The 27145-nt window shown below is 34.1% G+C and overlaps 1 protein-coding gene across 5 annotated transcripts in view; it reads left to right on the top strand.

The window, feature by feature from the left end:
• SNTG1 (syntrophin gamma 1) overlaps nucleotides 1-27145 on the top strand; it is a 315782-nt gene that overhangs the window by 275580 nt on the left and 13057 nt on the right. For 4 of the 5 annotated variants that reach the window (XM_086888380.1, XM_086888383.1, XM_086888371.1 and 1 more), the window contains 2 exons: nucleotides 10699-10851; nucleotides 16103-16195. In XM_086888380.1, coding sequence (XP_086744506.1) covers nucleotides 10699-10851; nucleotides 16103-16195 — 246 coding nt within the window. Of the gene's footprint in view, nucleotides 1-10687; nucleotides 10852-16102; nucleotides 16196-27145 lie in introns of all 5 variants that reach the window. The other variant, XR_015286694.1, reaches the window with a different exon arrangement.

Here is a 27145-nt window from a genome sequence, read left to right as displayed (position 1 = left end):
TATTTTTTGACATGAAACCTAAGTAAAGCAAGCTGAGTACAAAAATCCCTTTTTATTTAATTGGTTTAAATTATTCATTATGAAATAATGGCAAACAGCAGTGGGCTTTGCTTGATGTAAAAGGAGCATTTATGGAGATGCAAATAACTTACCTGGGGGCATAAATTGGCAAGCATATGAAATAATTGATTAAAAATTCAATAGATCTGTTGATTAAGGGGTGGAAGCAGAGAGTAAAGGCACTGAAGAACTCCTTAAGCCTAAAATTAAGCAGGTAAAAAGAAAATTAGTAGAAATCAAAGTTAGGCAAGTTAAAATGGCAAAGAAGGTAGGAACTGTAAAAGCTGTGCTGATTAGTCAACTAAAGGTACCAGTAAAAAGTTGATAGCATTTAAGGCACTCTTTTTTTTTTTTTTTTTTTTCAACACAAGTTTATTCAGACTAATGCCAATGGGACAGTGACACAAGCATGTGGATGAAAAATCTGTGATCTGTGTTAAGAAATTTGTCAGGCAAGATAATGTAATGATACCACTTTTGACATGAAAATGTATCTATGAGTCATTTTCAAAACAACTGCTGGAAGAATTTTCTATCAATAAATATTTCTAATTTATTCTCCCAGAAGCTTGTTTCACCTTATCCTTTATTTTTGGGAGTAAAGCCCTCCTAACAGCCAACTAATTTTTATGTTGCAATTGAAAAATATTCAATATTCTAGAAATGCAGGTAATTCTGTCACTACAGAAAGGCAGGTGGCCTTATCCTTTTCAGTATTTCAAAGCTGATTTAAATGTATATGTCTTTTTTGGTACCTCTTGATACACAATTTTAACATATGTGTTTTGAGAATCTGTGCATGTGTAAGTGTGTATAATTTAACAAGATTTAAATACCTTAGATAAATTTGTCAATAGTTTAAATATTTAAACAATTTTTCTGTATAGGGAATAGAAGAAAGTTTGTTACATTTTTTCAGTTAAATTATGAAGAGTAACATAAGAAATTGCACTTCTCTTTTCTTTTTGCTTCAGTAACTTTTGTTCTTCAGCTCATCCAAAAATCTCCATTTAATCATGAGAAAATGCTTTCTATAGTTCAGTCACCTACATTCTATCTTCAGTGTCACGCAAAAATATTTGGAGATTCACAGTTAGAGCATACTTTATCAGCATAAAACAGGAAACATATTCAATTGTCAGATCAGCTCTGAAATGAAATGTGAGGATAACTGTGGAAGGCAGTCTATGCTGGCAACATGTCAGGGTAGTGAATCATTGGTGTTTATAGTTAGTACCATTCACATCAGTGCAGCTATAATTTTCTTTCTATTTTAATCAGGACCAACTTGGTGTCTCAGAAGACTTGTGATTCCTTCCTTATTTTAGCTGTTAGTATGTGTAAAATCCTTAAACGTAGTTATGTTAATTTTTCCCACTTAAATTGCCTGTAATTATGCTGTCCATTTCCAGGAAGTCAAGTATGGGAAAAGGATGATATAAAAAGGATGGGAAACTACTGACAATATTAATGTATTCAGGTAAATTTTAAAAATAATGCCAATAGAGACATAAACATATTAAGTGCAGGTAGAGAACGTATTTTGAGGTCTATCATTCATATGGATTGCTCAATGGTGAGACTTGCATCCTGATGTGATTCCACTAAAACACTTCGCACTCAAGAATGCTTAAGAGGCAGAAGTAATGAATCCCTTTTTTATGAATAGGCGCATGCTGCCTCCAAAGAATGTTAGATTTTCAGCTGCGGTTTAGCCAGGTGCCAGTTCTTGGAAAAAATGCTAAACTGTTGAGTATATGAGTTGAAAGCAATTGAAGTGATTTTCAGTCTTTGGTTTGCCTTCTATCCTACATTTAAGAGTATCTAATGTTTCCACAGAAAAGAGGGTCTGTTTCCCCTATAAATAGAATTATAGTTGTCTTCTAAGATAAAAAATATAGTAATGCTTAGAAATATCCCCATGATGTGTTAGCATCAAAGCTAACACTAGGCTGGCTTCAGTTAGGCCATAAAAAAAGCTTCTTCACTGAAATAGAGCTCCTAAAAAGCCATCAAATTTGCACCACTGGGTCTTTTTAGGTGTGAGCTGGTGTGTAGCTGCTCCTACCATGCATAGAGATAGGCACTAGGTGGCTGTGTCTCTGGCCAGATCATACATGTTTCTTGTGATTCTGTATGTGATTTCAATTTGTTTCTCCTCCACATGTACATAGGTATATAAACCCTAATTCATGTTAATCTGGATAAATTTAATGGGCCCTGTGTGTTAAAGGTGTTGTTACCATTGCTCTGTAGCACCATCTGAGTCTTCTCTGAAAGCAAAGAGGCAGTGTTACTACGTGCATGACAACTACCATTCTCAAAAGGCTCGTTCATATTTGTGTTTGGTTCAGAAAGGAAGGATAAACAATATTTGAAATTAAGTAAGGCTTTTCATGTTTCCCATTAACTTTAGAGAGATTTCTCACTTTTTATTAACTCCCCCCCCCACACCCTTGCCTTTTTCTGACATTTCTTATGTAATATTGATATAAACTGTCACGTTTTGGCTGAAAAATAAATTACTTGAGTTGGACTGGGGCTGCCAATCTCAGAGTCTGATCCTTCTTCCTGGAAGAAATAACAAGATAAACACACAGAGGAAAACAAAAAGAATAACAGATACAGAAAATAAATTTTTAAATGACTTCTGCAACCTTTCTGTTTCAGAAATTTTATTCTGTTGCCTGTCTAGTTATGAGACTGACAGCGCTGTTGCAACATCCTTGAAAAGCAAAGCCAAATTAACGTTTAATGTAAAGCAAAGGGAATGCTGATAAAGAGCAGAGGTGAGGTGTGAAATATAAATATTGGGTAAGGATACTTGGCAAAGACAAGTATATATCTTAAATCCAAGATACTTGAGATTTATCTGCAGCTTGAGAAGTTTCTCTCCTAGATTAGACTTAATCTAATCAGAGCATTTCTAAAGATTGGAGTGATTCACAATTGCATTAACTAATACACACTGCCTCTTCAATTATAGTAGATTTTTTGTGTGACATTCTTTTCTAATTTATCAATTTTCTCTTATTTTGTGGTCATGGACTTTAATTATTCGTGGTTTTTCCTATCTTTATTTCTGGCTGTTGCAATACTTAAAGTTAGCTTGAGATGCTGCAGTTTTATTGCGCAAAGAATTTGTGACTCTAGGAATTAATGCAACAGTGATAATTTTGTATTTTTCACCGGAACTGTGTCCCAATCCTTATATGAAATACATCATTCCTGTCTCAGGGGCTACTATTCAAAACTTCATTTGGTGCATTCTCTTCTCAGTGGAGGACTAAATGTTGATTACTCTCAACAGCCAGATCCAGAAGTGAAACCAAAAATATTAATTTCTAAAAAAATCTTTATCTTCTTGTTTTATGATAGGACTTTTTTTTACCACAGTCCCTTTTTAATTTTTTTCTTAGCACTATTAGCAAGTACATGTAAAATTAATTTTTTTACACATTTGCTTATACAAATTTTCTGACATACTGATGTTCAACACAAATGCTTTTTACTGTGCTACTCTAATGTACTCTCTTCTTGACATAATGTATTGACAAGCTATTTGAGTAAGAAATTCTGTCCAAAAAAGAAAGGAAGCTAAATAAGAGTATGCAGGCAAGTAGAGAATTCTTTTATTATAATAAATAAGCAGTTAGGTGGTTAATTTTCCAAACTTTTATTAAATCAAGTTTAATGCTTTTCCTTCCAATGTTTTTGTCCTTCATGAGGAAGATCTCTAAAAGATCTTTTCCTGCCTTTAAAACAAAGACATCTAAACTTGGGGAAAAAAAAATTAACACAAAACCTGACAAAAGTGAGAATGAAAAGAACTTTTCTTCTATGTAATTCTTTTGTCCAATTCTACTGTTGAGTCAGGTGATTTTTCTCTTATTGAAGACGTGCATAGACAATTCAAGGAAATGCAGAGTATCCTGTTCTCACATACTGTGTTCAGTAGGACAGCTCCTAACAGCAGAAAATATAGGGAAGGTTGTCTTCCTGTATGCCATGGGGATGCAGCATGCTCAGTATGAAATCTTCAAAATGGTAACAGGCAAATTTTGCCCAGAACAACTAAGTTTTTTAGGTAGATCTTAACTTTCCTTCCCAAGGGCAGCAAAAGTGTCCCTGTCCCTGAATCAGCCATTGCTAGTCCAAAGAACAGAAGTCCCAAAGCATCCCAAAAAGCAGATTTGGGGACCAATGCTTCTTTGTTTATTTCTTTCTTTTTAACTGGGACAATCCAATTTAATTCCTTTTTCAAATTTATTTTACAGAACTGATTTAGCTGTTTTAACTATAATGTACAATGCAACAATATCCTCAGGCAGACAACTAACATGGGAAAAAAAAATCAGCTGCAATTATTTAAATTTGAGAAACTACTTTAAAAAGGAGTCAGAATGGAAAGATAGGACCACATTGCTATCCATTATCATTATATTTATTCTTATAGGATCTGTTCTTAAACTTAGTTTCCAGTAAATAATGTCTCAAAGTTTGGAGAGGTAAAATACCTCAGTAACTCTCTAAAGAGATGATCAGTGCATTTTTTAGTATCTGTTTGTAATTATATTTATCCCTGATTTCTCTGTAACAGAAAATAACCACCTCTCTGGAAAGTATTAGAATAATTTATTTCTTCAAAAGATTAGTCAATTTTATAAACATTTTGAAAATTTTCCTCATATGGCAAAAAAATAAACAAGTTTCTCAGTAGAGTTCATTAAGAAATAGGCACAATTATGGCACTGACTCAGAGGAAACCTCTTTTCAGACTCTTGCTCTGATTCAAGACTCTGCCTTTTCCTATTCTGTCTTTTAATCAGGCAGAATAGGAAAGTGATCCAAGCTTACTGCTGACCCTAATGGAATACAGGGAATGAACCTTTCTATTTCTCTCCAGCCATCAGACAGATCTTTCTAATGGAAGTTTAATTGAAAGTAAAATTTATCCTGCAATTATAAACAGTTTTCCCTTTCAGTAAATGTACTTTTTGTAGAATCTGAACATCAAAATATATTATGTTCAGTTTTAGTTTGGCTGCAATTCTATGTTTACTTAAATATGTGTATATATACACCTGCAATTTCAATGGTTTTTTTATACTTCGTAGTAACAAAATTCAGAAGTGTCCAAATAGGATTAGCTATGTACAAACACATGCCTGCATAGATATTTTTCATTTATTACTTGAGTAATGAGGATATGTTGGAGAAGCTGTATCTGTTTTTCACTCTGGACTGAATCTGTTCCCTGCTGCCTGTAAATGCTATTAGAACCATCACCATAGCAACTAATGGTGATGCTCAAGCAAAGTGTTCCCAAAATTCCAGCTGAAGAAGTAGATCATTATATGCCCTTAGAAAGAAGGGTGTATGTTTATATAGCCAAATTTGATAGGTGAAAGGAGACACAAACAGTAAAACAATCAGGGCACTGATGCCAGCAAGTGTAAAGGCATGGTGTGATTCATTTTTACAGTTGCTTTGGAGTTATTGCACAAGAAAATGCTTTTTATCTTCAGGGAATTTAGGTGCTAGGTTTGAATCTTGTTTATGATAGGACAGATTCCTTTTGGCAGAACTGCTTAAACTATTCAACAAAGAAAACAGGTTTTGCTTGTTTTCTCAGTCACGTATTTTGAAGAACTGTTATAATTAATGTGAGAGATGTGAATACTTACCTCATTTTAATAGCTGAAATAGAATTTTCTTGAAAGTTAAGGTCTATTTTGTCAGTGTAGGATGGTTTTGAACATCTTACATGAATTGTTGTTCATGTCAAAAACTGCTCGACAGTGTCACTAGCATTTATTTACATTTCCATGGCAAAATATATAGGCTGCTCTATATATTACATTTCAATTCATAGGTAAATCAGACTTTCAGAAAATTCTTGAGCACCTCCTGGGTGAAAATCATGCCATGAGGATGAAGGTGGTAAATACGGTTTTGTTTTCTGTTGCAGAGAGCTTTGTAGAATAAAAGAACTCAGCTCCCATTGACCCTCACAAGAGGTGAGGGCCTCTTGCAATTTAGCAGATTTAAATAATAGCCAAAATATGATTATTCAATGTACTCATCATACTTAAAATGAAACAACACAAGTAATAAAAAAGAAGTAGTGCTGCTTCTGGAAAGAGCAGTCTTTCAAAAGAGAAGAGATTACCCCTGCAGAAGAGAAGGCAAAGTCACTATTTAGTGATAAAGAAGCATTCTGCCTTGATTTGGAAGGACCTGCCTAATGAGCCATGCTTAGTTCCCATGGACAAATTTATTACTCTCACTTAACATGGATATCATTATTAATTAGTCAAGCAGGAGTCATACTGTCCTGTCAGCAGAGATGCTGGATTACCCTGAAGCTGGGAGTTAGCCAATGTCTTTTGTCACAGCCCATCTTTCAGCAGGACCACATTCCCTCTAGTGAGAATTAGCAAACTGCTAAAAGTTTTGTGTGTGTTTCTCTTCAGAGAGTTTTAATAAATCACAACAAGAACATCAGGGCAAACAGTACAACTAATCATTATCAGTATAAAAGAGTGCTTAAAAAATCAACATGAAATTGGCTCATGTCCATCACTGACTAGTAAATGAGTTGTAAATAATACAGGGTCATAGCAGATTCTTAAATGAGTAGAATAACATTTATATTTTAGTTGAAGTAGTGGTTTGATAAAAATTAATTAAGGAAGATTCCTGCTTCATCCAGAGCTGGTTTTCAGACTCCTGACAAGTTGGGGTTTTTTAAATTTTTGGACTTTTGGACAAATGTCATTGTATTCCTAAAACAAAACAAATCAAAACTAAACAAAACAAAACAAAGCAATAACAAACAAAACAAAACCCAAAAAAACCCGCTTTAAATTCCTGCCTTTATAAGGACATTTGGAAAGCTATATTTTAGCTTTACCTACATATTGTTTTGTCTAGTAATCTACTGTACAAATTATTACATTCTATAAACCTAGAATACAGATTTTAAAGCTTGAGAAGAGATGTAAAACTAAAGATCTTGCAGAAAAAGCATAAAAAGTTGCAGAAGCAGTACTAAAGGGAACCTTGCACATAACTATTTTTATGAGCAGGATGGAATACCACTAATTAGGAAAGGAATATGTACGTTAGCAATTTTAGAAAAGCTAAAATACATCATTTAAATGTATTTGACTTACACTTCTCTTATCATGGACCTAACTACAGGTGTTAATATCAAAATCACAAGTGTATACATTAAAGCTAATCACAAATTTAAATTATTATTTGGCTAAATTATTATTTCTGGGGAAATGTTGAATTTTGTTTTCATTCTGAATAGGAACTTCACAGAAAGTCCAATAATGAATGAGTCCATTATGCATGTTGTTTGTCACAATATAATGCAGTAGTTGAAATATTCTAAACTTTTTATATGCAAAACACTGAGGGGAAATGCTACCTAGTACTAATTAGGTCTTTCCTAATACAAAGCATGCTCTCATCTTCATACATAAGTAGCAAAACCATGGATAATTATTGTAGATCCCATTTAGCTCTTTTTTCATCCTCTAGGTTTGATTTAATGCTTAGTAAAATCTAGTACAATTATTACTGGCAATGTTGATAATAAAATACATAGGTTTTTATTTAATCACTTCAAAGCCTCCAGAGATTTTTGCAATTTTGAAACGCTTTTTAGCAGAGATCAATCTCAGTAAAACTTCTAACATTTTTTTTTAATCAAAATCTACACAATAACTCTTCTCTTTTTCCTAGACAGCATATTCTTCTCAATAAGAGACAAAACGGCCTGTAAGACTGGAAGAGTCTAAAGGTGTAATTTAAAAGCATCAAACTAAATAGAGATATGCATTCTGGAACTGAACTATGCACTAAGCTCTCTCCCATTTGAAAATGGGTTATTACTCCAGTTATTTTAAAGCCAATGATTCCTGTGATCACACATAATCATGTTTCAGAAAAGCTTTAAGAGCCTGCATTACGAATAATTACTTACTCTCTACTAATTCTTGTCAATAATAGGTAAAGATGAGTTCAAAATATTTTTAGTTTCTCCTTTGGTTGTAGCTATGAAGAACTAAAACCTTCCCCAGGGAATACATGTACCTTACACATGAGTCTTGGCACACCCCATGCTGGACAGGTCCTTTGGGGTGTGGCCCAACAGGCCCATTCAGTCAGGTTTAGCTCTGGAAGCACAGGGAGTTCAAAACTCAATTTAAGATCTGTTAGACAAGAAGTGCTGTTATTCTAAAAGAAGTAGCTTTTCTACCCTGGAGGAGTGAGGGTTTTCCAGTGCTTTTGCTCATCTAGAATTGAGGTTGTTCAGCCTGGAAGAGAGAAGGCTTCAGGGTGATCTTATCCTTTCAGTATCTAAGGAAATGTTATAAGAAAAAAGGAGAGGGGCTTTTTTCAAGAGCATGTAGTGACAAAACAAGGCAGAATGGCTTCAAACTAAAAGAGAGTAGTTTTAGATTAGATGTTAGGAAGAAATTCTTTGTTGTGGGGGTAGTGAGGCACTGGAACAAGTAGTCCAGAGAATTTATGGATGTCCCATCCCTGGAAGTGTTCAAGGCCAGACTGGATGGGCTCTGAGTAACATGATCAAGTGAAAGGTTTCAGTGCCTATGGCCATAAGGGGTTGGAGCTGGATGATCTCTAAGGTCCCTTCCAACCCAAACCACTCTATAATGCTGTGTTTTGTTACTACACATATCCACAAGGTTAAACATTTGTCACAGTGCTGCTGCTCTGTGTGCTTTGGCTGTGTGTGCAATGGAGCATAGATGTCATTAGCAACAACCTGGATATTATAACCTCTCTCTTGAATTCTGCTCAGGACATACTGTGAACAGAACTGACACTTCAGTTTGAAAAGAAGGGCCTTAAGGAAAAGGAGAAAAAAAAGGGGGAAAAAAGATATACCAGAAAAGTGACAAAAGGTGTTTCTGATAGGACATAGACTATTATTTAGCTACACCTAACTAGTTCAACTACACATCCTTGTTAATATTTGGAAGAAAAATCTGGAAGAAGATTATTTCTTTTTTTTGGAAATGCTGACTTTTAAGATCAAACGTGTTCATGCTGATTTCTTCGTACGTGACTTAACACTGTAGAGCTACTTTAGCTTAGCACTTGATGGAAGTAGTTAGGAGATTTTTCCACAGTGACTGGTCATTTTAAAATCCTAGCAGCTTGTTTTTGTCATGGTGATTGCAAAGAGAGGGCATGATGCCTCCATAGCCAATTCATCTAGAAATTGTAAAGCAGTCTTCAACCAGAAGCATTCATGAATGTATGCTGTACTGGCTTTCTTGAACAGTTCTGTCACATTTCTACTGAATGAGGAGAAAGGGGAAAGTAGTGCTTGCTCTCCCATGGCCTGCTTGTATACCTGGGAATGATAGTTTCAAACAGGTTCCTTTTTTATGTATTTTATTCTCAATCAACTTTGGGTTCCTGTTTCTCTGCCCCAGGGAGATCTGACTTGAGCAATGTAAGCTGCTCTTCCAGCTTGTACCAGCTGGTTGTGCTCCCCTCAGTCTATTCAAGTTGTGTATAAGCAGAAGGCAATACTGTCCTACGAGTCTCCTTTACTGAACTTAACTGCCCTTTGCTATGGGGTAGCTTTGTGGAAATTGCATGCAGGCTACTTATACCCAAATCTCCAGATGTATTGGCAAGGACAGCTGGTGAGCTTATGACTTGTAGAAGCTTCCTTGATGTAGCAGGGACTAAATTAATTAAACCTGGTTCTGCAAACCTATTTTTCACAAGAACAAATTACATGCCAGAATTTTAGCATAAAACGTCCTTTATATTACATAAATAAATTTAAGAAAAATAATTGAAAACATTTTAATGAATTGTTTTCCTGATTAACTTGTTTATTCTTTGGTTTAGTACCAATTAAAAACGCCATCAATCTTTAGTTTTTTAATATTTATGACCTGATATCCATTGTGTGATGTTATGTTGAAAGTAAAGCCAAAAGTAATTTTCTCCTTCAGGACCAAAGCCAGCAGCCTAGCCATGGGCAGCCACTATAGTCTCTACCATCAGAATCCATTTAAAGACTAATTGTATGTTGAATTTTGTAAGTCACCAGAAGTATGAACTTGTTTTCTCTAGCCTCTATAAGAAAATAGAACATACGGACTTTTCATACTTAAAATAAATATATTCCTTTAACCAACCTTCAAGAGTAGGGTGTGTAAGTCAAATAGGTCAGAGAAGCTGATATTTGTGTTCCTCATGTGAATAGAAAGTGAAAAACTTTCATAGAATGTATCTAATATAAAAGCGTATAGTTGATATATATATATATATGTAGATATAGATATAGATACAGATATATAGATATATAACATTTTTAAGAAGTTATTTGTTAAAATACTTAAAATTACTGCCTGAGATATGCTGTTCTGTGCCATTCTGAATATAGGCATCAATTTAAAATTCATTGAAATGTCATTGTCTAGATCAAACCCCTGATTTTCAGTTCCTCAGTGACTGTGGTTACTCATGTTATTTAAGATGCCACTTAAAAATGCTGGGTTTGAGGCATAAATGTTTGCAATTAAAAATATTAATTGATGTATGCCAGATTATATAACTTCAGGTTTTCATCAGGACAGTGATCTACTGGACCGTCGGAAACATTGCTTCAGTGTCCAGTCTGAATCTGGAGAAGATCTTTACTTTTCTGTGGAACTAGAGTCTGACCTAACACTATGGGAAAAAGCCTTCCAAACAGCAACTTTTTTAGAAGTTGAGCGGATACAGGTGAGAACAACTGCCTTGGTGATCATCTTTTGGTACATTAACAAATTAGGCTGATATGAAATAATGATATAATTGAAGAAATTTTATGACCTTCTGCAGCTCTCAAGTTATTATTCTTTTATGTAAGTGCTTTTGCTGTTCCCAAACATTTTGCAATCCAGCCTTCAGAAGAGGTCACGTGAAATACAAGCTTTGAGTTATTATGACAATGTGATACATATTTGTTCACTGAAGTTCACAGACAGCCAAGGAAAAATAATCTGTGGATCAGGGACAAAATCCAGCTGTTTAGATATTCTTACTGGCTTACATACTACCTTTCTTTGTTACTGAATAACACAAGAGAGCCTTACAGGAATTAAGTTGTCCTTGTAATGCCAGGAATGAGAGTATATTGAGTGAAGTACTTATGAGATACAAACAAGAAAAAAATTGTACCTCAGACACATTATTCTTTCTTAACATATTTCTTTTCCTTGTGTATTTACTGTCAGATGACAGTGCAGAGATGGGCAACATTCAAATACAGATTACTAGTGACTTTTTATAGCAAAATTACATATCACAGTTTAAAGATAACTTCTTCTCACATGACCCAAAAGTAATGATTTTTGACTTGAAAAAGGAGAACCACAATTATAATTCACCTAATCCAAATTGTAATATTAATTTTCTAATAATGAAATATATTTCATGTGGTTAGAGCAGCTTTGGTTGGTGTTGGCAGGAGTTATACACACCTACCCAAGCCATATTAGCATACTGTGCAAATATTGGCTCACACATTGTCTGTGTCCTCCTGGGAATGCAAGCACTGGCATGTTTTTATTCAGACAAAGTGTTAGTTAGTTATATATTAGCCCTTTTCTGACCTGTGAACCACCTCATGCAGATGGACTGAATTGGTCTATACTAATGAAGATCCAATTTGCAAAAACTACACTGCTGTCAGTTTTAATGCGCTGTACCTTTGTTGCATGAGGAGTCAGGGGAGGTTCAGCTTCCTCTTTTAAATTCATATATGCTGTTACTTTTTATAGAAATTTTAAGCTGTACTTGCATGCTAGAAGATCCAAGACTAGGTTTTCTGTGTAAAACTTGCAATAATACTTGTCCTCTGCCACTAAATATTCAAGAGGTTTTGTCTTTCTTATATAATTCCCTGCAACATACTTAATAGAAGCACTGCTGTGCCATCCATAAAAGAATATGTGGCAATTTTTTTGGAATAACTTTTAACTCAGAAGCCACCTCATCATATTTGTTCTATTTTCAAGTTAATTCATATTGTAGCATTCCTAGTTTAGATTTTTCTTTTGGGTTTTAGAGCTACATTTATTGAAAATTGCCATCATGCTTCTCAAAAATAATTTCCTTTATAATCTTAACCTCAGATTCATCTTAGTCTTTTCACCTTTTTTTTCTCTCTCCTGATGTTCAGTGTAGCAATTAAGAATTCAAAGTAATGATTTCCTGATTGATTGATTGATTGATTATAGTATATCTGTGAAAGTGGACAAACAGGCTTCTCATGATAGAATATTATTGTCGCACTTTTATTTTAATATCACACTTTTTATTTTGCATGTTTTTCTTTATTTTCTGTATCTTGATTTGGAAAAAAAAAATGAGTATTTTTAATATAATTTGGTTTGGCCTCTTGATATTTCTTTCAGTAACCATTACTGCTTTCATCTACCAACCTGCAGATGCAGATAAAATCTGGTGGTATAATTTGTTTCCAACAAATTCTTTCATTGCTCTGTGAGAATAAAAAAGGTGAAAGGTTCCAAATTAAGATATCAACTGTACATCCTTACTGAAATTTTGGCTTATGCATTCATGTTGATATGAATATTCATATTTAATGTGAATGCTAATCCAGTAGGTTTGTCTTACAATAAAATAATATAATTTTGAAACTATAACTTCAGTTTAAAACTACCATTTAAAATTATTCAACTGCATTGTGTGCTACTCCATAATCATAAGTAGTAACTCTTACTCAATGGCTATAATCTCCAGAAGAGGTTAATCAGGAGCCAATTCTAATCTAATTGCAAAGAATATATAACAAATTCAAATATTTTTAAAATGCATTACCATAAATAAATAATGAATTTTGTTTCAACCTTATTCATAGCTTCTGCCAGAGGTATATCTAAACCAAAAATTAAACAGTTTGTTTTTCTTAGAAAAGAAATGTATTAGAGGAGGCATAGTCAAATTGATAATAATTTAGCAATAATATGGTACAATGATACAGTGGTGTCATTTTGGTGTGTAACAATCACTCTTTAATTAGTTTTGTAATGTGGTAAGTGGTGTTAATACATTTTCATAATTACCTATTAAAAAAAAATTAGTCAAAATGAAAATCCTTTTTCCTTACTTTCTCACAGCATTGTTGCATGAAGAATCTGAGACTACTATAACTTGCATAATAATGTGCAATTATATATGGCTGTTACATTCCCTTTGTGTTCCTGATACTTTAAGCTAATATTTTCACCTCTTCCATCATGATTTTTTTTCTTGCTGTCCTTGCTTGCATTGCAGTTTTTTGTTCTCTAATGTAAGGATTATTATGTAAGCTGTTTCATGTTGCACTACCTTAACGTATGTTTTCATTGAAGTTGAATCTGAGTTTAAACATCTGAATTAAGTCTTAGATTTAGAGTTTACTTTGTTTCAGCTTCAGAGATGGCTTGTGTGAAGTTCAGAATATATTGTTCTTTCCATAATTTAAGCTATGTGTGTTGAAGAAATAGTTTCTAAGGAAGAACTTCGAGTTGTCTCCTTCAGCCTCTGCCTGACCCATTGAATTATTAATAAACCAAAGTTAACATTCTGTATTCTGTGGAAGAACAGCAAGTGACTGCTGAAATGTGTTCTGCTTCTTTTGGGAAGGGGATGGTTCATATCTTATGAGGTTTTCTTGAGTTCTTGTGAAAAATCAGCAACCAAAGCCAAACATCCATAGTATATGTTATTCATAGTAACTTTTAAAGTTTAAAAATGTTAAATGCATAAGAAATTTTAAATTACCTCATATCTTGTTAACAATTTGCCTGTTTTCTCCAAATATCTTAATTAAAAGGCAATTTAAAGAAAATAAAGATGAGGAAAGTCATATGAGAGTTATCTAGTGTCTGAAAGTTCACTCTTACCTGTCACCAGAATCATGTGCAAGTGGATACACCACCTGCAAAAACCAAGGGATATTCTTCTCCAGGAAAACTAAATTCACACAGTCCAGAAATCTTTTCGTTGTTTTCACATTTTCTGTTCTCTAAATTGTTTTGAACATCATAGTCCGAGGGCGTGGAGTGGTCTTTTATATAAGTAAAAAGTAACTAAATGTTCAGCTGCTACTAATGACCTGCATTTTCTTCCTGCAAATAACTACACTGAGCTGAACTAGATTATGTTCCTCCGCACACTGTGCACTGCCTTTTTGTAGAAATACCCTTCAGACTTGCAAGCAGGTTGCTTTTTCAGTGCAGCCTTGAACCAAGACTGGTGTGTCCTGTTTCTCATAAATCCCGAGTTCCCAGTGAGGCTAATTAAGCAGGAGCAGTGCTGGGCTCAGGCAGAGGAGCTGTGCCAGCTCAGCGCGGTGCTGCAGTGCACACTGTAGGTTGGCTTCTGGTGTTGGGGTGGGAGGTTAGATAACTTTAGATGACAATACGTATTTTAAACCTGATACACATTTTCCTTGCCAAATTTAATTTCCAGTAAAGGCTCTAAGGCTGTTCCAGATCTTAAACGTTTACAAATTAAAATGTAATTTACATCTCTAAGATGTTTGCGAGGTAATTCTACAAAACCGTACATTTTTTGCTTTGCTGCAAAACTTGAAAATTTTTGCATATGTGACTTAATTAACTTTGAGTAACTGTGAAATATATCACTTTACACTTTTTTCTTCTGCTAATGAGATAGTATAAAAGGCAATATCCTCTTCTTTATCAACACTGATTTACAATCAAATTTTACACATTCGTAACAGTCTTATGGTGTAGCTGATCAAAGAAAAAAAAAGAAAAAGCCACTTTTATTTGTTAATATAATCACTAAGTATGAAGTTTTCAATTTTCCTTCATTGCATTTTCTATTTAGAAGCTGTTAATGGACTTTCCAGCTTCTTGTGTTCTGAGGAAGACCATCTAGAATCCAAGATCCCACCCAAAGAATATATAAGTAAAGGCATGTGATTTATCCTTGATAATCAAAATGCCAGAAATAATCATGGGTTCTTCTGTAATACTTACAATTCTTAACCCACATCGTTCCCATGTTTGCAATTTCTATTTTGATTTTGCTGACACATGGAAATCTTTGTTCTCGTTTCATAATTTTAGTGGCTACAGCAATATTTGAAGAATGTATCTGTATTTTATTTAACCTGGAGGATAAAATGTCTATAAAAAAATGAATAATTTCTTTAAAGAACTTCCATCTGATTTGGAAATGTTTTATTTTTTTTTTACATATTTTATGATGAAAAGGACAAGTCTGTTGTTTTGTACCTGAAGTCAGCACAGCAGTAGTTTTGATGCTGAAAATTTCACTTATAAATGTCTCACAGTGTGTATTAAGTGTGATGTTTTGGAAGTAAATAGAAGTATATATTTAAAAACTATACAATGATAAAGTCTTTGAGAAGTCCTAGGTTTCTCATAGAAAGCTTTAAGATATATTGGTCCGCCATCTGAACCAAAATAAAGTTATTTCAGATAATTCCATTAGCTGCTAAATAGTACAGAATACTAACTTTTCCCCTGAGATTTAGGACTACAGAAAACCACAAGAAATGGTGTACCAAAGAGATACTTCACATAGGCTTTTTTTTTTTTTTTTTTCTTGAAAAGATAAAAAGAATATATTAATCATAAAATTTGTTACTGTGTACAAAAAGAAAATAAGAAGGTTTGAAAATAATAAAATTTTCCTTTTAGGAAATGTTATTAGTAAGCCACTGAGGCAATTCTGACCCTCTTTCATTTTTCCCTAATGGAAGCAAAGCCTGTTTTCATATGACTTAGACAACTTCATCACTAATAAAAATCCTTTTATTTGAAATACACTGACAAAAAAAAATTGATGTAGTTACACACAAATTATTTATTTCTGATAATAATTTTGAGATACATAAACATTAGAATAAAGACTCAGAAGCAGTAGTACTAGAAAGAAAATTAAGAAATGTCTTCTGTGGTAACTACCTTCTCTGATTTTTCTTTTACAGTGCAAGACATATGCCTGTGTTTTAGAGAGTCATCTTATGGGACTTACCATCGACTTCAGCATGGGCTTTGTGTGTTTTGATGCTGCCACAAAGGTAAAGTTTGAAGAATTTCTTCCATCACACTGTTATTATTCCTCATTATTTCTAATATTTTGAGACAAGTAGTACATCCTTTAAATGTCCTTCTCTTTGTTATAGAAACAGATCATCTCTTGTCAAATCTCTCATGTTTTAGTCTAAATTCAGGACTGGTTTCTAATTATGTGAGAAGTAGTATTCTACTATGTGCTTGTTATTGGAAAGTCAATAATGATACTTGTCTGAAACAAGCATCAGATCTTTATTCTTTAATTTCACATGAAAGCCCACACTGCTTCAGCTTGATGGTTTGTTTTGGTGGTGTGTCCTTGGTTTTGAGAAAAGATCATTTTCTTGGTCTCAGTCTCACCTGTGAACTTGAAAATAATCTTCTCTTTTCTGTGGAAAGGACTGTGTGCTATTACAGCAATTCCACAATTCCCAGTTTATATTTTAGCTGTTATTGTTCAGGTATGTGTAAAAGATAAATCAACCATAGTCTACACGTCTCACCCATCAGCTTTTCCTTTCAGCCATAACAAAACTCAGTACAACTGATGAAAGAGTTTTCTTTATCAAGCAAACAGTATGGAATCAATTCTCATATTATATTATTGCACATCCAAGTCTCAGTAAAATCATTGTGACACTGAGTCTGTCATATGTTGACATTTGCACTAATTGCTGGCAAGTTCTCAGGCTTTACTGCTTGACACTGCTGTTAATGGTAGAATCTTTCTTATGAGTGAACTCCCTTTCTGAGTTCCACTTCTCTTCAATACCTACTTTCCTTTGAGATGCTGCAACACTGCCACCACCAATAGCTGAAAATGCCCTTTTGACTGCAGAATTTGTTCCTATGCTCTGTCTTAAGTCAACCCTTCCCACTTCATTACTCCACTAATCCAAACACTTTTATTCTTCCCACTCCATTGTTTGTTTGAGCAAAGTGATGAATTTTAAATTCAAGCACTTATGTTACCTTGTTTCTTTTTGTAAAGCAGTCTTGTATAATTCATCAGTGAAATGTGACTATCAGTTTAGAAGCTATTACACAAAAAAATCAGTACAACAGAATTAAAATGCAGTATCTAAAAAAAAAAAAGCAGTTTCCCCCACCCTCAATAATATTTTTTATATATATATATATATAAAAGTATAGTAAAGAATTTATTTTGTATACCTAACCTAAAGGTACCCTTTTAGTTTGAACCCATTACTTCTTATATGTACAGTATTGTTTGTTAGAATAAAGCATTACACTGTGAATAAAATAAAAGGACATTGTTTCATTAGGTAATCAGGTATTAGACAGTGTGAGATAAGGACAGCAACTGTGTTAGAAAAGAAAAGAAACAATAGAAAGCAACATAATCTGTTGCCCAGTGACTGCTACATTTTAAATTGTCAAACAAGCCATAAGGTGAAATGTCTAAGTGTGTCAACCATGTTTTAGTGGGTGCTCAAACAGGAAAAGCATTACCTAGTCTCCATTATTTTATGGAAAGGTGGAGGCTGTAATGCTCTTAGTCAAAAATTTATTCAGATGTCTTTATTATGATAATGACAAGTGTAAATTGTGTCTATGCTGGCAGTGTACTTCAACAATATTGTTAATCTCATATATACTGAAATGCAAACTAGACCTTTATAAGACATAAGCTAAAAATGTTATTTTCCACCTAATGAAGCAAAATCTGTTTTCCAAAAAAGAAATGTGAAAAAACAATGTGAAATGGAAACTGGTTTTCAGGACAAGGAAAACATGAATAAGATTTTAATTAAATCATTCATATCTTAGCAATATTTACATGTGCATTTGTGAATTAAGGGTGTTCAAAAATCCTAGCCAGTGTCCTATGAATTAACATAGTATTAAAAACAAAAACATTATTTAAAATTTCATACCATTCATGAAAACTATAGTTACATATAATTCTTTATAAGTTGTAAGATTTTTTACAATTTCTATTTGAAAAATCAGTACAAATTATTATCTTTTCACTTCCAATGACAGGGTATCCACAGCTCCTTGGGGCATCCTGGTCCAGTGTCTCACCACCCTGATCATATAAGACTTCTTTCTTTTGTCCAGTCTGAACTCTATCTTCTTCCACTTTAAAAACATTGTCCCTTGTCTTGGCACTGTAGGCCTTGATAGAAACTCTTTCTCAATTCTTATAAGCACCTTCTTTAGGTATTGAAAGGCAGCAATAAGTTCTCCCTGGAGCCTCTCTTCTCCAGGTTCAACAGCCCCAAATCTTTAAGCCTGCATTCATGAAAGAGGTGCTCCAACCCTCTGATCATCTTAGTGGTCCTCCTGCTGTACATGTTCTCTTCTGGTATGACCTGCTGCTCATACCAAATTCAACCACTCTTTTTTATGTAAAGATTAACTTAAAGCCAGATTTCATAGACTTCAGAGGTCAGTGTCAGATTGAACAATTCATTCTGTATTTCTCTCAGAATAGCTCAGAAAGTAACCCTGCAGATGCAAGATATTTTAATAAATTCACAGAAGATCTTGGACAAGTATCTGGAGGAGAAAGCTGCTGAATATCATTAAATGTTTTTGTATTCCTATTTATTACATTTTCATGTTTCCCAGAACACAACAATCTTCAAAAACAAAGAAGTTTTGCAAACAAAATAGTTTCTGAGAAGTCCTGTCTTATATTTTGTTACAGTGGTATCTTCAGTAAATCTTCAGGCAATGTCAGCCTTAATACTGTGCTTATGGTATTTTAAGTTTTCTTTCTTAATTACTAATTAATTGACTGTGATTTGTCTTTGTAAGTGCATAATTGCTAATAAACTGAAATGAAGGAAGCCAAGTTATTTAACTCATGATTTTAACAGTTATTCAGTTATTAAAATGTTCCAGTTATTTAAGCAATGCAAGAATATTTAAATTCTTTCTTCTTCTCACATTTTGAGTAACTGAGCAGATTTTGTTCAACATGCCTGTCAAATTGCAGTCAAAATTTCACAAATGTTCTAAACCCCAAAATCACCCCCAGTGTTCATGAACAAGTGAATAGGGGGTAATGGCTCTCATTATGTTTATGGTTTCCAGAGAAAAGTCTTACAACCCTGTGTTGGCTTGTTTCCTTGTTTGCTGTCATTAAATCCTTAAATAATACTTAACTATGTAAATTGAAATTAGTGGTTAAAAACTGATGTCTGTGATAAATGTATTTCAAGTCAAACATCATAATTAGATAAAAGCATTGTTTCTGTGTCTGCACAGACCCATGATAAATATGAATACACAAAGTATTAAACTGAGTTATTCAGAAAAAATCTATACTGTGATGTAATTATGACAGTGTTGGCATAAATCATAGCTGTTTCTGCTGCATATTCTCTGCTTTCTCCTATTAATTTTCTGACTGATAACTCAGAGAGTCAACAGTAGTTTGTCATTTAGAGTATTTTGGTGTGATGCTTAATAACAAGCCATTGTAATTTCCTGAAAGGAGAATGAACAGTTTTTAAGACTACCTGGTTAAAGCAGATTAGGCCAACATTTCAGAAAATTAGCTCTCAACTCAGGTATGTAGCTTGAAAACTACCAAACAGAATTTTTGACATGAAGAAATCTTTCTCCTTGCACCCTAAAAAGTAGTGACAAGTATCTTTGTGCCCTTGTTCTTTTGTAGCACTTTCCAGAGCCAGAGCTCCAGTGAAACGTGTCATCTTTTATTAGCAACCTATGGTTTAAAGGAAACCGTGACACAAAGTGTTGGCCCAAGCCAATACTGGCATATGTTTATTTTGATTATTTTTGTGGTCTAGTCCTACATGTGTGGTATTTATAAGCCTGGAGTCAAAAAGCCACCTGTCTCCTGTGTTGGCATACACAGAAACATAATTCTAATAAGGAGTTTCCTCAAAGCATCTTTCCACAGGGGAATTTTTCCAAAAAATGTCTACCAGCTTTAACAAATTTTATTTGCTTTATTTGAAGTGCAGGATGTCAAATAGAATCCCCTCACTGAACTTCCCTCTTTCTTCATTGCTGGCATTCTGTGAAAAATGACTTTTACTAATCTTTGTGAATGCCAATTAGCTATTTTCTTTTCATTCTGCCTTAATCACATTTTCCAGGTTCTGCTTAGTTACTCCTTGCACTACAAGGTGTCTTAGCATACAGCATCTACTCCAGACATAATTTTTCATTACAGATGTTCCATATGCTAAATGTTTTATTCATTAAGTTTTAAAATATGAAAATTCTAAAAAGATGCAAAAAGTTCTGTGGCAGTTCTTAGAAGTTGCATATCAAATTTTATCCTAGGTCATTATTGTAATATTGTGCTTCAGTGTTTACTGGGGAAAACTATTTTTTCAAGTCCTGCCCTACTATATCCCAGCATTCACGTCCTGAATTTGTCTAACATTAGCTAGTATATAGACATCAATGTTTAAATGAACAAATGTAACTCTTTTATGAGCAGTTTCTGTTAGGTATGGACATACATAGATATGATGATGAACATTTATAAATAAGATTTGCAGCCACAGTATTAATTATTAAGTATGGAGAGTGATAGATTAAACAGAATAACAAGGCATGTACAGAAGTTAATCTAACTACTATTCTGAAAGTGATCCAATGTATAAAACTACTTACATGCCATTCAATAGCTGATTCTTAATGTGCTTCCATAAAAAATATATTGGTGGATGCACATGGAAATATGTATATTATATATATTTCTGTTTTACTGACATATTCATTAAAATAGTTTTCTATAATGTGCACATTTGCATCATCAATTCTAATAATAATATATGTATGTGTTTGTATGAATATACATTGCTATATACCTACCTGAGCAAAGTGCTGTGTCTGTACTCCATCATATTTACTGCTCATTAAAACAGAAGTCAAAAATATGTATTTGTCAGAAGAGAAAAGAAATTATCCCTTGTAGGATTGAAAATAAATAAAGGTGCTGCTGAATTATATGGTGGTGCTAGAGCAGAGTAAGAAAAAGCTCCATAATGGCCCACAAGGTGCCTATCAACAAACATCAGTGTACCTGTCCTGTGTTCTCTTACAGAAACCGTGAGCATTTCTCCAAAAAAAGAGAATACACCATGAACAACAAATAGCACTGCAAATATCTTTAATTTGGTTTTGGTACAAGAAAACTACTAAATCACACAGCTCAGTATTTGTCTTAATTTCTTTAGGAATGATCTGCCATGTTTTCTAGGGATACATACCTTGTCTGTCCCTTTATGCAACTAATACATATACAGCATATAAAAGCCTTCTTGATATTCCAATTTCAGTACTAGGAAAGGCAGAAAGAAACCAGGCTCACTGGAAGATAGTGATTTAATGATGTAACTCTTGTGAAAAAATATTTATTCCATGCCTCAAAGCTGAAATGGTGAACAAATAGCTACTGTAACTTTAATATAAGCCATCATGCATGCTTCATGCAGTTTTATGTTCTGTGGCTAGAAACAAATATTGTTAGGTTGTCCATCAGTACCAAGCAAATACACTGTAGTCTTTTAGCATTCTATATAATTTCAGTAATGGACAAGAACAGTTATTTCATAAAGGCTGACTTTCATGCTTTTTTCCTTTGTCTCATTTTTGTTCTTTATCCTCTGTGTCCTCCCCTGTCTTTCCCTTTACAGTTATAAAGCTGCAGCAGCTCACAAAGTAAATTGCCTTGGACCATAATTCTTTGGTAGTAAGACATTCTCCAGAGATCAGTAACACAGCAGAACTGAGCATGAACAAGATCTTAATCCTACTCAGTTCCCTACCGCCACTATAACTCTGGACAAAGTGTCACTTGGCAAGAATGAAATCTTTCTCAATTAGCTATGAGACAAACAGACAAATTAAGGTGTTTCCCAAGTGCCTGAAGACTCAATTACTTTTATTCTTAGAAACAAGGACCTAGAGGGCTTCTGCTCTTGATTTAGTTTGACTTGTAGGAGTATCATGTATTTTAGTTAGACGACAAACAGCATTAGCTTGAAAGGTGCCCATTGAAGTTTAACATAGTTCTGTAACATTTATCACATATAAAAAAAAAAAATGCCTTAAAAATCTAAAAGAATAATCCTATCAGTCAGAGTTTCAAGAAAAATGGAGGCAGTGTTGGAAAAGTACAGCTATAGGTTTTTGAAGATGTAATGGAAAAGACAACAAAGGGATTTGATGAAACTAGAACTTGAAAAGTGATCTCTGACATCCTTTCCTTAATAAAGATGGTTTCTTTGTTTATTCCACCGTTTACAGGTGGTATGGGATGTAGCTGTCTAATCATTATGAAACACTGACAGACTTAGGTATTTGCCAAGCATCCTACTGAAGGCCAAACTTCTTTTACATGATAAAACCTGTATTATTTGTGTCAGTGGAATGACAATATGCGTATGATTTCCATAGATCATGTATATGATATAGACACATATATATACATATATATACATATCTATGTATGTCAGTACTCTACTGAACAGTAGAGCCCTATGATTCACACTCTGTGCCTGAGAGCACTATATAACTTGAGCTCTGTCTAGCTTGGCTGTGACCACTTGCCTGGGGAGCCTGCTCCAGTGCCCAGCCACCCTTGGGGTGAAGAACCTTTTTTTAATGTCCAACCTAGAACTCCCCTGACACAACTTCAGGCCATTCCCTCACTGTCACTGATCACTACAGAGAAGAGATCAGTGTCTGCCCCATCCTCTTTCCCTCACACGGAAGTTGTAGTTTCCTTGATGATGAGGTCTTCCCTTAGTTTCTTCTCCTCCAAATGACCTCTTCTGCTCCTCATGTGGCTTCACTGGTAGTGAAATGATGCCATTGTAGTATGTGGTGCAAACACTATTGCTCAAGTTTATGAAGTGTAAATAGTCTTTCTGCAAGAAGATATTTGGTTCACAGTGGATATTTCGACTACAGAATAGACAAAACTATTAAATAATAAATTGAAGGTAGTTCATTGTTGAATCCACAGGACACAAATTAAATATGTTCTGGTTGGAGATTCTTATGTTGTCAAAATACAGATTTTCCTTCCTAGTGACAATGAATAGGAAAGAATTCCCTCTGTATCCTAAATGATGTATCCATCCCTCAGCCATGGACTAGTCAGACATTCACATTTTTATGAATATTCCTTAGAGCATGGTAAGTAAAAATACAGTCACCTATTCTGTGTTTGTTTGATAATCTAGTCTCTATTTAGGATTCGAACTCCTTGACCCAAAACAAAACAAAAGCTCTAATGAATGTTCCTAGTCACAACCTAAACAAAGATAGTTATAGTTATGATGTATTTTCATATTTCTGATATCATTATTATGTCTGATGTCTGTGATTTTGTTTGATGTTTTTGTTTGATGTCATCTCACCAAAATTGTGTGTGGGTTAGTCCAAGATTCTGGGAATGAATAGCAACCTGACATATAATATAAATGTGAAAGTATTTTCTAAGGTGCCTTATAGAATATATGTGTTCTAGATCTAGCACTATTGCTAAGAATAGACACCATATGATTTTCTTCATTTGTGAGGTATAAAAGTAAAAAAAAAAAAAAAAGATTTTCTTCCATGTGTCATTTATATGTTGCATTTATGTACCAACTATAAAATAAAAATACGCAAGCAGAGAGCGTCCCTTTTTAATTATAGCAGGATAACTAGTGGAAGATAATAGGCAGTAATTTGTTTGCAAAGACTAGCACAAATGAGTCCTAGATGATTACTTATAAATAAAATATTTCTCATTAAAAATTATTGGTGAAAAATCTTGGTCCCAGATACGTCACAGGAAAAAAAATCCTGTTAATTTCAGTGAATACAGGATTTTGCTTTTTGATGATTTGTTATTACAATAATTTAATAGCATCTCAAGAGGAGTCTTAAATCTAATTTGTCAGCTTGTCTGCAGTTTATTTGTTTGCATTGCATTCTGGTATTCTTTGAAGTTAATTTTATTAAATTGTGTAAAATGCAAAAAAGCAGCCTAAGCAATATATGAATAATAATTGGGAAAAGGATTTATATATTATTGGTTGTTTTAAATTTTGGTTTTGATACATACTGTATTTGTTCAAAGAGTTTGTCTTCTTACAGTGCATATTTCAAGGCATGGAATAATTATGTCAGATTTTCTGTGATCACACTGGGAGTATGCAAATTGTGGCACTGGTGGTATTTTCAGTGTATGCCTTGGTCCCCACTTGCTGAATTGGACTGCTTACCATTGTTCCTAAATTCTATCTCATTAAATGAGATAGAATTTTCAAGGCAATAAATAGTGTATACTGAGTTTTCTTCATCTTCCATCAAGGCATCATAAAGCCATGTGCCATTGAAAGGCGTGTCAGGATTCTCACGAGTAGCTGATGCCTCTGTCTACAAGAGAATCTTTTTTAATTCAGATACAATTTGTGCTTTAAAAGGAATTGACATCTGGTCCACCTGTCAAATCTATTTTAGAGCAAAGAAAAACTTATTGCTTCCTATAGATAGTGTATATACACCTGTAAAATATTCTCAGTGATGCAGGTTATGCACAATTACTGAGGGAAGTAATTAATTGCTGAGGTTGGTTTTGTCAGCTAAAAGTAGCCCTATGAGTGTTGAGCTCAGTACCACTGCACCTTCAAACCAGTATGTACTTCTGCTTATATTTCATAATTCCTGAAAACTGATTTAAAAATATTTTATGTGACACACATTTAGGTGTTTGATAATTTTCAAAAAAGCCACCATGTTTTACAAATGTACTTATTGGTTAAAGTCAGTATGTATACATATAAATATATTTGTACAAAATTATAACAGTCTTTGTTAACTTTCTGAGGCAATCATTTAACAAATGATTCTGAGGAATTCTGATATTCAAAAACATGAAAAAATAACAACACTGACAATGATGTAGATGACTATTCCCAAGGATACCTATGCCTAATGCAGGAGAATGAGCTTTTAAAATTAGAATTTGGAAGGGTCACCAAAGTGAACACTGTAACACTGAAGTCAGCCCACAGGATGATGAAAGATAACACATGAAACTCTCTCTCTCTTGTGTTAATGTCACTGCTGTAGTTGCACATCTGTGTGAAACTGGTGCCCAGGTGAGTGGGTCTGGTCTCTCCTTTCTTACTTTGGCACTATGAAGTAGTCATTGAAAAAGGATAGGTCTGGTCCCTGTTCACTGCATATGCATTTTGCAGCAGTGCAAATGAAAAGAAGAGCCACGCTCAGAACATATGCAGCCAGAAGAATTGATCCAGTGACCTCCACAAGGTACTTTAAGAGCGATTTGACTGTGGTCACAACCTTCTGCATCCCTTATTACATGTGCACATGCAAGTTATGCAGTTCTGGCTACACAGGACAGCACTTCAGTGTCTTTGGTAGGAGAAAGGATTTAAATGGGTCTTACTGGGCATATGATTGACTAATTTACCCAATTTTTTTCTATCTAGGATTCGAACATCTAGTTTAAGTGGTTTAAGCTATCTGTTACACTTGTTATGTATAATAATATATATTTAATTATAGTATATTGAAGTAGACATACATCCACAGTCTACCACAATGAACCAGTTCTCCCTATTTTAAACCAGGATGTAGGATTTATTATTCAGAGATTCTCTAGAAAAAGTAGCCAGGGTGACTAACTTTAAATACTTTGTATTCCTGACTTAGTAACTTCAAGCTCACATTTCCCTATTCTTATTTTCGCAAATGACTGTTCCCTCAAGTGGACAACTTTGAGGGAAAGTGTGTGCAATTTGTTGAAGACCACTCAAAAGGAGCAGATAATTCTTTCATATGGGAAACATTTCATGCATTGTCAATAGCATTTCTACTCCTTACACTTTAGATGAAGAGTATTTAATTGTCTCTGCAGAGACTGTCAGTTCTAGGAGCTTGTTTTAATATATTGATGTTGAAGTGCAGTTTTGTTGGGATTAGTTCTCTCCACACTATATACCTGATTTTGCTGTGCTAAGTAAGAACCTTTGCTGAATCGGAGTCTCCAAAACAAATGTTATGCATAAATTGAAGTGTGCTCCTGAGTCATGCCTGTGGTTTGGTGTGACTGTCATTCTTTTTCCTCTGAATGGAAATGAAGTGCATGGCAAAACTGCATGGAAATGTCAAAGTACCTCAGTTCAATACGTCCTTCATCTTCATTCAAACTTAATCTGACTGGGAATAAGGCCAGGTACCCTGGGATTTTGCCTGCACATCTAAGGGTCCTTGTTAATGCTGCATCTCTCTCTTGGCCTCTCTATATATCATCAGAGAAGAGAAAGATGATAGCTCATTGCTTTGATTGTTTTCTCCAGAGATAAAGAGAGAATCACTGCCCTTTATATTTCTCATCCAGGAAATGACATGCTTAAGTAGATTTGCTGTCCCTGCAGAAAGGCAATGGTCTTGATCTTCTGACAAGATTTGTTGAAATTGTAAATCTGTAAAAAAAAAAAAAAAAAAAAAGGAGTTTACAAAGAATGTAGGAATATAGCCACCTGAATGATGTTATATACTGGATTATTTTGCTTTGTTTTGTTTTTACCTCACTATCTGTACAATATAAATAAACATCTTTGAACAATGTCAAAGGAATTTCACACACATAGGAATGAGGGAATCTATTCTATTTTCTGTATCACAGATTGGTGCTCAGGAGGACAACATTTGAAACAAATAGGATTCATTTTCACATAAACTGCCAAACTCCTCTAATTTATGTGAAACTGAATGTCCTTAACTCTGTTATGGCAAATGGGAACTCACCTGTCACATACACCCAGAGAATGAAAGTGGTGCTGAGACTAGGGTTCTTTTTTTTATCTATCTGGAAGGAACAACTATATATAAGAGAAAATTTGGGAGAAAAATTCTAGCACTTGTTTTATGTATAGTGCACAGTTAAAATGCTGTCACTGAGGTTTCTTTTCTTG

The sequence above is a fragment of the Cyanistes caeruleus genome, chromosome 1 (assembly GCF_971803275.1).
Source record: "Cyanistes caeruleus chromosome 1, bCyaCae1.hap1.1, whole genome shotgun sequence".
Classification (NCBI taxonomy): Eukaryota; Metazoa; Chordata; class Aves; order Passeriformes; family Paridae; genus Cyanistes; species Cyanistes caeruleus.
This window is presented reverse-complemented; position numbering and strand designations above follow the sequence as displayed.